Genomic DNA, 11,219 nt, shown 5'->3' with positions numbered 1-11,219 from the left:
TAACCTGAAATCTCTTAGACAATATAGCATAAGTACTAAAAAGTAACACATTGAAAACTTTAAACTTCAGATGCAAAAAAGCTCAAATATTCCCCTAGTCTGTTTTGAGGTCTATTATATTTGAAACACATTGAAAAGTGATAACATTTTTTACAGGATTTCATATTTACATATTTATAGCATTTCCTTTACTGACAGGAAATCTATGATACTTTGAATGTATCCACAATTGCTACCTTAGGTGTACATGCTAGCTACAACTTAAATATCATTTCTTGTGTTTTTGGACATTGTAGTTGAACTTTCTTTTTTGGGACCTCCAGCTCTTCAGTAATGACACTGAGAATTATTATTGATTATGAAAGCTGAGATCTTAGCTTAGGCTTTGTTTCAAATAACTCTTATAATTCAAATTAACCTGTTTAATTAATCTACATTTTGTCATGTGAATTTCTACCTTTCTTTTCTTCTTTCCTTCAAATCTGCTCTGTGACTCTTTGGTGTCCCCTGCTGTGGGACAATGGTCTTGTACACTGTAAAGGTTTGTCAGTTGTACTGGTTTAATAAAATGCTGATTGGCCAGTAGCCAGGAAGGAAGTATAGTCAGGGTGACAAGGCAGGAAGTATAGGTGGAGTGACCAGAACAGGAGAATTCTGGGAAGAGGAAAGGGTTAGTCTTCACCTCAATACAGAGGAAGCAAGATGAGAATGCTACACTGATAAAAGGTACCAAGCCATATGGCTGACACAGACAAGAATTATAGGTTAATGTAGAATGTAAGAGCTAATAAAAAGCCTGAGCTAAAAGGCCAACCAGTTAATGATCAATGTAAACCTCTGTACATTTCCTTGGGACAGACCAACTGTGAGACTGAGAAGGAAAGAAACCTCTATCAACAGTCTCCCTCCATACCAGATTCTTCTTGAGTTCATCTCTTTCCCTAGAACTCCTGCCTAGCTATTGCTCATTCAGCTTTTTATTAAACCAATCAGGTACCTTAGGCAGATCTTCATGCAGTATAAACAAATATCCTGCAACAGGACTTCTGTCAATTTTTAATTCTTCAGAAATGAATTATTCTTCAAAATTTCTGAAATTGATATTTCGTTCTAAGTTGGCATATTCCTGTTTATTTTGGAATTTTTAGAATATCTAAAATATGATTGTGGATTTTTCTATATGCTTAGTAGTGGCTCAAAAATGCTTACAAAAGAAATCCTATAAATTGCCTGTTCTTATAAGTTAATGGTAAAATGATAGTATGTAGTGTTATTAAATTCATTGTTACTGTGAAAAAATGAAAATTTGTTGCCTATAAACTCAACAATGAAATCCCTACTTTCCATATTCTACCATTTAACTATGTAATGGGATGGCATAGGTCCTAGGTTTCAAACACACAAACTGAGAATTTTAGAATAGAATCATGTAAGGCAATAGAATCCACAGAATTGATTGAGTGGCAGTGTTTTACCATGATCTACAGGTACAGGAACTAAAGCACATTTCATCATAAAGAATTTTCCTTCTGAAACATGTACATTAGAATCCCGAGGGTCATAATCACAGCACTCAAAATACATAGGAAACTGTGTACAGACTTTAAATGTATGTTTTGTGGATATTGCTTGTAAGCCTGTTGTGTCATACTGTTTTTCATAGAGTTAGATAATACATTATAAAATATAACTGTATTAAAATCATCTGCTTAAGTATTTCCTCAAGCCTACTAACCTCAAGGAAAGCACTCTGTCTGGTAACACATTGTCAAACAACTGTTTTGTTTCAGGGTCTGTTGACATTCAAGGATGTAACTATATACTTCTCCCAAGAGGAATGGGAATGCCTGGACACTTCTCAGAGGACATTGTACCTTAGTGTGATGTTGGAGAATTACAACAACCTGGTCTCTGTGGGTAAGAACATTTTGCTTGTAGAACTCTTAACTAATCCCTTGTATATACTGGCGTTATAGGTTGTAAACCCTCTGTTAATCTGTATTGGAAAAAACAGGATACTAGGCAAAGTTTGGTAGTAAAGAAAAAATGTTTTCATGCTATTTGATTTTTTTCTTCTCATTTTCCATGTTAGTCATGTCGAACACTCCTCATTTTAGTTCCTCAATGCATTCAGAAACTTAGTCATATATTATCTACATCCAAATCTTAAAGTTCCATATTCACTGTTGAATTTGACATGTTTTTTTGTTTGTTTTCTTTTGGTCTTTTGTTTGTTTGTTTTTTCCAGAGACAGGGTTTCTCTATATCTTTGGTGACTGTACTAAAACTTGCTCTGTAGACCAGGCTGGCCTCGAACTCAGAGAGATCCACCTTCCTCTGCCTCCTGATGCTGGGATTAAAGGTGCGTGCCATCACTGCCCAGCCTGAATTTGACATGATTTTAATTGTGAGAAAAATCTCAAAATGTGAAACTTTAAAATTTCCCTAAATATGCTGAAGATTCTGACAGGAAATACCAGATGGAAATCATTCCTACATTCTTCTACTTTGCACTATCTTCATATACTGACTTCTGTATTTTTCCAAAAAATTCTATCATGGATCATGGGCCACCTCACAGGACACATGAATTGTAGGCATGGTAACTCTGGAGCAAATGAAATTCCCCTGGAATGTAGAGAGAAGAAGGTACAGTAAGGAGGGCTAGGGAATGAACAAGATGACAGTGATGGCTTTGGGTGAAAGAGAAAGCAAGAACTGAGAACATTTTTGCGATATTCAATTCCACTAGAAAGGATTCTTAATTATATAACTTAGTGTAGTTTCCTGATCCCAGAATGTATCCTGTTTGTTTCAATGATTAGAACAGGTACTTATTACACCAGAATTATGATGTCAATATTAGTACAAAATGCATTTTATTTGACTATCCTGACATCAGATTTGATTAATTTTATGAATAATGTGGGTACATGGTGTAGGATTATTTTTTAACCAACATCCTTTATGCCTATTTTTACATTCCATCCGTCAATTTCTTCCCAGAGGAAGATAAACAGACATTCCTCTGGAAAATACTCTCAGGCATTGGTGTACAGACTAGACTTGAGAATAACCACATGTGGAAAGTTAAGAACAGCAGTGTGTGAACCTCAGACAGTGAAGGATAGAAATAAGCAATAGCTGCCCATGACAGCCATGCCTCAAATGAACTGAGCCTCTTGTGTCTGGAAAAATACTTGGTTTGCCTCCATTCCTTTTGAAAATTCTCATTTATTTTTCTCTCTAGATGTGTGCTGTGATGCATCTAAGTAATAATTTAATGTTTAATGGATTGGGGTCTTCTGAACAGTAATCTTTAATGCCTGTTACATAGTTAAGTTAAATACTGTGAATTTGGGACTGGATTAAACTGTACTCACCAATTTCTGAGAAGAAATATTTAAACATAGAGAGACAGATTAAGAATTGATTTATTAAGAATTGAATCAATCAATGAGCTTAATCCTAAAGCTAATTTTTGATTTCTCAATTTCCTGATCTATCTTATGTGTAAGGTATTTTTTAAAAGGTACTGATATCTATTATGATTCAAAGATCTTTGAAGGCTCTCAGGGTTTTGTGAGAATACATTCAGTTTCAGTGAAAGGGAAATATCTCAGTAGTTGCTGGTTGACTTATTTTAACCCAGAACTTAGTGAGACAATCATTGACCAAATATTTAATCAAGTAACAAGCCCCATTAATATGATCGTACTTATTTTCCAGAGAACTATTACCTATATGATCATACCCAACAACATGCGAAAACTGAGAAGCAGAATTGTCAGTGTGAGGAGCTTGGCAAAATGTTTCATGACCCCTCCACATGTGCACTTTATAGAACAAGTGAAACTATAGACAACTCTAATAACTATAGATGCAACAGGTACAGGGATGCCTCTATTGAATCATCAAACCCAGAAACACATGAAAGTATGCACACTGGAGAAGAACCTTGCAATTCTAAAGAGTCTGAGGCATCCTTAAATTTGTGCACCAACATTACCCCAGATCACAGACTCTACACTGCAAAAAAAGAGCACAGACAGGGAGAATATGATGACTATTTTGACACTACAGACAGTCTTTCGCAACAACCAGTCTACATTGGAGAGAAAACACACCAGTGTGGGAAATGCAGGAAGTGCTTCAGTACTGCCTCAAGTCTCACTGTACATCAGAGAATTCATACCGGGGAGAAGCCTTATAAATGCAAAGTATGTGACAAATCCTTTAATGTGAAGTCAAATCTTATAAGGCATCAGAGAATTCATACTGGAGAAAAGCCTTATACCTGTGAGCAATGTGACAAATCCTTTAATCTGAAATCAACTCTTACACTGCATCACAGAATTCATACTGGAGAGAAGCCTTACAAATGTAAAGAGTGTGACAGATCCTTTTATGTAAAGTCAGATCTTACCAAGCATCAGAGATATCATACTGGAGAGAAACCCTACAAGTGCAAAGTTTGTGAAAAATCCTTTACCCGGTTCTCAACTCTTAAAGGGCATCAAATACTTCATACTAAAGAGAAATCTTACAAATGCAAAGAATGTGATAAGTCCTTTCTTGAGATATCACATCTTAAAAACCATTACAGAATCCACACTGATGAAAAACCTTACAAATGTGAAGTATGTGACAAATTCTTTACCCTAAACTCTTATCTTAGAAGCCATCAGAGAGTTCATACTGGACAGAGACCTTATATATGTAAGGAATGTGACAAATCTTTTACACTGAAGTCGACACTCACAAAGCATCAGAGAATCCATACTGGAGAGAAGCCTTACACATGTCAAGAATGTCACAAATCCTTTTCTGTGAAGTCAACTCTTACAAAGCATCAGAGAATCCATACTGGAGAGAAACCCTTCAAGTGCAATGTCTGTAAAAAATTCTTTACCCAGCGTTCAAGTCTTAAAACACATCAAAGACTTCATACTGGGGAGAAATCTTACAAATGAAAGGAATGTGGAAAGTCCTTTTTTGAAATAATACATGTTAAAAACCATTACAGAATCCACGCTGGTGAAAAATCTTATAAATGTAAGGAAAATGACAAGACTTTTTTACAGGCTCAGATCTCAGAAAACACCAGAAAAAATCATACTGGCAAGAAAGCTTACAAATGTGGAGAATGTGACAGGTCCTTTATCCAGAATTCGTATTTTGAAGACAACAGAGAGTTCATACTGGAGAGAGATATTGCAGATGTAAGGAGTGGGGCGAATCTTTGTATACACATTCAACTTTTAGGAAACATTTTCAGAAAATACATACTGAAGAGATACTGTGTAGGGAATGTGAAAAATCTTTTAATATATGCTCATATCTTAGACAACATCAGAAAATGTCATACTGAAGAGAAACCTTATGTAAGCAAAGACTGTGACCTATTCTTTAACCATATTTCATATCTTAGAAGATATCAGAAACTTCATATTGGAGAGAAACCTTGTAAATGTCTGACATGTGACAAATCTTTATGTGCTTGAAAAACCTTATAACACATCAGAGAATTCTCACTGAAGAGAGACATTACAGATGTACAGGATGTGACACATCTTTTACTGGCTGCTCATATCTTAGAGCACATCAGAAAATTCATACTGGAGAGAAACTTCATAAATGTGTTGACTTTGGAATATCCTCTGTCCACCCTCCAAATGTTAGAAGACATTAGAGACTTCATACTGCACAGAAAACACCATTGTACATCAAGTGACATAGCATTTACATGGTATTCTTGACTTACAAATTCCAAGTATACACAGTAGAAACAAAAAAGATAAGGAACTTGTGAAAGCCTTTAATGAAGTGTTAAATCTTATAAAATATCACAGAACTTATATTCAGATAAAATCCTTCAATATGAACTATGTGAATTATTCTTTATGTGCATGGTGCTTTGTCTATAAGACTTTATGTGAACTATTTGTTGGTCTGATGTCTGTTTAGAACAGAAGGGGGCTTCAGGTCCTTGAAGCTGTAAGTAAAATAAAAACAAGTGTGAACAGTTGTGTGCATGTCGAGAATTTAATGCTTGTCCTCTGGAACAACAAGTGCTTTGCCCATTAATCATCTTCCCAGCCCCTAAAAATAATTGTGATAAACCATTTACCTTGTTCAACATTCAATTATTGATAATAATATCATGCAAAGTGATAAATGTCTTAAACCCCAGCATTTAATATCACAGGTATGCTCACAAATAGCTTTAAAATCCCCAAGGTCTTTCTTTGGTCTCCGTGGGGCATAATCTCAGCACTCTGGAAATAGAAACTGGTGGATTTCTGTTAGTTGAGCATGATCCATAGTCCAAAATCCAATATAAATGGCTCCACAGAGAAACTCCATCTCAAAAATGAAAGCAATAAAAAATTAAAGAAATACTTGAGGGCATGATTTCATTTTGACATATGGAAGGTAAATGGAAAGTATTTACTCTAACAAAATAATAAATCATATAGCTCTCATTAACTTCCGGGAGATTCTCATAGAGATCAAAGAGACTCATGAGACTCTCCCTCAGCCATGATGAGAAATGGTAATTGCCACAGTCTAACAGTTGCTTTACTTAGTACCTTCTGAATAGTTATGAATCTATGCATTAATCACTACCAACTGCTAAAGAAGACTTCTTTAACTCAACTTGAGTGGAGTACCATTCATAAATATAACATAAATATTTAGAGGACAGATTAACAAAAAGAGCATTTACAAAACATCAGTAGGTTCTCTCCTTGGATTTATAACTCGCAATATTGAGTTTTTGACCATAGCATAATTTTTTTCTCTATTAATCAGGATTCTTTTTTTATTAAAAATTTCCACCTCCTTCCCTCTTCCCACTTCCCTCCCCTTCCCCCATTCCCCCTCCTTCTGCAGGACAAAGAGCAGTCAGGGTTTCCTACCCTATGGGAAGTCCAAGGTCCTCCCCACTCCCCCCCAGGTCCAGTAAGGTAAGCATCCAAACAGATAAGGCTCCCACAAAGCCCGTCCGTCCATACAGTAGAATCAAAGCCCAATGCCATTGTCCTTGGCTTCTCAGTCAGCCTCCACGGTCAGCCACATTAAGAGAGTCCGATTTAATCACATGCTCCATCAGTTCCAGTCCAGCTGGCCTTGGTGAGCTCCCATTAGATCAGTCCCACCGTCTCAGTGGGGGGACGCACCCCTCGGGATCCTGACTTCCTTACTCATGTTTTCCCTCCTTCTCCTCATTTGGGCCTTGGGAGCTCAGTCCAGTGCTCCAATGTGGGTCTCTGTCTCTATCTCCATCCATCACCAGATGAAGGTTCTATGGTGATATGCAAGATATTCATCAGTGTGGCTCTGGGACAAGGCCAGTTCGGGCACACTCTCCTCTGCTGCCCAAGGAACAAGCTGGGGACCTCTCCTTGTACCTGGGAAATCCTCTAGAATCAAGTCTCTTGCAAAACCCTAAAATGGCTCCCTTAATTAAGATACTTACTTCCCTGCTCACCTATCTACCCTTCCCCCATCCCACCCATCCCATTCCCCAAAGCTCTCCTGAATCCTCCGCTTCTCCCTTCTCTCTACCCATCTCCCCTTATATCCACCCCTCACACCCCTGTGCACCCAGGTTTTGCCTGGCAATCTTGTCTACTTCCAATATCCAAAAGGATAACTATATGATTTTCTTTAGGCTCATTCTCTAGGGTCACGAATTATAGGCTCAAAGTCCTTTAATTATGGCTAGATTCCACTTTTGAGTGAGTACATATCATATTCCTCTTTTTGGGTCTGGGTTACCTCACTCAGCAAAGCGTTTTCTATTTCCATCCATTTGCATGCAAAATTCAAGATGTCATTGTTTTTTATCGCTGAGTAAAACTCTAATGTGTATATGTTCCACACCTTCTTTAACCATTCTTCTACTGAGGGGCAGCTAGGTTGCTTCCAGGTTCTGGCTATTACAAATAGTGCAGCTATGAACATAGTTGAACAAATGCTTTGTAGTATAATAGGTCATCTCTTGGGTATATTCCCAAGAGTGGAATTGCTGGGTCCTGAGGGAGGTTGACTCCCAGTTTCCTGAGAAATCGGCACACTGATTTCCACAGTGGCTGCACAAGTTTGCATTCCCACCAACAATGGATGAGTGTTCCCCTCACTCCACATCCTCTCCAGCATAAGCTATCATTGGTGTTTTGATTTTGGCTATTCTGACAGGTGTAAGACGGTATCTCAGAGTTGTTTTGTTAATCAGGGTTCTAATGCAATCTGGAAAGACCTTGGTTATGCCCATAAGCAGTCATGCAAGTATTGCACCAGTACAAGCAACTTGTGAAGTAGGCTAGTATTGAATAATATAGGATACAAAGACAAGTAAGACCACTGATACCTTTTCTTTTCCAGCAGGCTACGAAAGGGAGCCAGGAGGGAGAGTTTGAGTTTGCAGGAATATTCAGCACTGTCCTCTCTCTCTCTCTCTCTCTCTCTCTCTCTCTCTCTCTCTCTCTCTCTCTCTCTCACACACACACACACACACACACACACACACACACACCAAGAGTTTGATGTCTTTAGCAAGACCATGTACGTAGAGTGTTCAAGCAGGAGCCCTGGAAATGACATGCTTTGTTTGGGATGACTCTCAGGCATCCCTGATTAATAAGTCCTAGGCAGATAACCAGTATGTGGTACAGAAAGTTCCATTTAATACCACCATGACTTGGAGGAGCATTATTTACCCATGTGGGATACCACTGTTCAATGTTTAAAAATTATACTTCCTATCAGCTTGTTAGACAGTGGGATTTTATGAGGCTGCTTCCTGCATCCTTCCTTTCAGTTAACCCATCCACTCCACCTCTTTTCCTCCTGCCTCATCTCCAGTTGAACATCAAGCAAATATTAGTCAATGCCCCATACTTTTACAGCACTTGTGTTCTACTGTCATCCCTTATTGTATTTTTTACTTGGGTTGCAAAGTAATAGGTTCTCAAGTACTTTCTTCCAGACAGTACATTTGGGTTGATCTTATAGCAGTCCCCTCTCTTCTCCATTCCTGCATGACACATTTGAAAGATTCTGCTCAGTCTCTAATTTCATATCATCTATATTCTACTTCCCATCCTCTCTTCTTGCATTTCCCCACCAAAGGTCCATTTCTGGATTCTTGGTGTCTACACATAGTGCTGCTTGAACACAAAAAACAACAAGTTTAAAGATAGGGCCCACATTCTGATTTACCCATGTGTAAAGGTGAAGAACATCAAAGTTGATTCTATATGCTAGATACTCTCATACAGAATCATATAAAGCAACAGTGAGCATGATGGACAAGTTCTCATTGGTAAGATGACAAGGCCTTGAAGTTCATGCCCAAGAGTGTTTAGTGTGCATCAATTTTCTCGGTGATTAAAACCACTCATCTTGTAGGATGATAGATAGATAGATAGATAGATAGATAGATAGATAGATAGATAGATAGATAGATAGATAGATAGATAGATAGATAGATATACAGATAGATATAGATATAGAAAGATAGATATAGATATATATAGATAGATATAGATATAGATAGGAATACGATACTCCAAGATAGTAGGTCTCAACCTTCCTAATGTTGTGATACTTTGATAATGTTCCTCATGTAAAATTATTTTTATTCTAATTTATAAGTATAATTTTACTACTATTATAAATTATAATGTAAATGTCTTATATGCAGGGTATTTTATATGTGACACTAAAGAGGTCCTGACACAAGAGTTGAATGTCACTACTCTGGAGAAAGGTGAAATATTCCATCCTGCAGAGAAACTCCAGAAACTCAGAAACAGAAAACATATTAGATCTAAGAAGTCACAGAAACTGGTAAGATTTTACTAGTACCCTCTTGCCTAAAGCATATATAATCAGTAAGGTGTGCTGAGATACACAAATAATGCTCAGATCAGCCATGAAACAGACACCAGTTAAACTGACTGGACCAGACCAGACAAGACAAGACAAGCTGCCTGGAGGAGGTAGTAAATGCCTTGAAAGAAACTTCCAACATCTCTTTAGCTGACTGAAAGCTGTGCAGAGATCCCTAGGTTTCCAACTTCATTAGCCATCATCCTCACAGGATGATGCAACTGTCATCAAGTCCTTTCTGCTTCTATCAGTAAACCTCGCCCACACATTTTTAGGTGACCCCAATAAAACTCATGAGTCCTCTTAGCATTAGGGATAACTCAGTGGTTAAGACCACCTTCTGCCTTTTCAGAAGACTCCCTTTGAATTCCCAGCACACTCACTGGGCACTCAATTTGTATCCTCAACTCCAGGCATCCAATGCCTTCTTCTGGACTCTGCAAGCTCTAGGAACATACATGGTACACAGATATACATGCAGCTACAACAGCTCTAAATAAGAAATAAATAAGAAAACAAAAAGAATCCTTACTGGTTAACCCATGAAATTTTCTTAGTTTCCCAATTTTTGTTGGTCATATGTTCCTTATCTGTGCTAAATAGATGATTGTCATTGTTTCCACAGGAATAGTGTGACACAACAGTGCTGTAAATGTGTGTAGCACAGTAATTGTCTTTCTTTTAAATATGCAGTGTTCTGAGAACACTACACTGATTTCAAAAGTGGATTCTCTAGTTCTAATTCCCACAGCTGTGTTTGACCTCCATTCCTCACAGGTATGCTAGCGTTAGTTATCATTTCTATTCCTGATAATTGAAAGAATCCTACTCTGCACTTCTAACAGGTATATAACTTTTGGACTTTTGCTTTGGTTTATTTGGATTTTTTTATTGTTTGTTGGTTTGTTTTGTTTTTGTTTTGCTTATTTTTACATTTTTAGTTTTGAATTTACTAAATGATTAGAACATTTCTATTCTACTCCCAACAAATTCTCCCATATACACTACCTTCTTGATTTAAAATCTATGGCCTCTTTTTCACTAATTGTTAATGTGCAATATATACCTTTGTAAACTGTAATGTCTATTCTTGGTTGTCAATATGACTATAATTTAGAAAGAACTCTACTCCAGAAATGGAAGGCCCATTTGAGATCCAGATCTTGAGGTAAAAAGATATCATGGCTTTGATATGGATCTTGAGGCATCATGACTCATACTATTGATCCAGACCTTGAGGCTGAAAGATACACCTCTAATCTTGGCCATACCTTCGGCTGGCAGTCTACATGAGGCTAAGGGAAGATGGAATGGTATGT

General features: G+C 37.4%; 1 protein-coding gene across 1 annotated transcript; it reads left to right on the top strand.

The window, feature by feature from the left end:
- Window positions 1–3,743: 3,743 nt before the first annotated feature.
- On the top strand, window positions 3,744–6,011 carry LOC125411854 (uncharacterized). Its single transcript, XM_085691232.2, has one exon. It carries the CDS (start codon window positions 3,810–3,812, stop codon window positions 4,971–4,973), a length of 1,164 nt encoding a protein of 387 aa, XP_085547358.2. The 5' UTR covers window positions 3,744–3,809; the 3' UTR covers window positions 4,974–6,011.
- Window positions 6,012–11,219: the final 5,208 nt, after the last annotated feature.

This window comes from Myodes glareolus, chromosome 1 (assembly GCF_982192425.1).
Source record: "Myodes glareolus chromosome 1, mMyoGla1.1, whole genome shotgun sequence".
NCBI classification, from domain to species: Eukaryota; Metazoa; Chordata; class Mammalia; order Rodentia; family Cricetidae; genus Myodes; species Myodes glareolus.
This window is presented reverse-complemented; position numbering and strand designations above follow the sequence as displayed.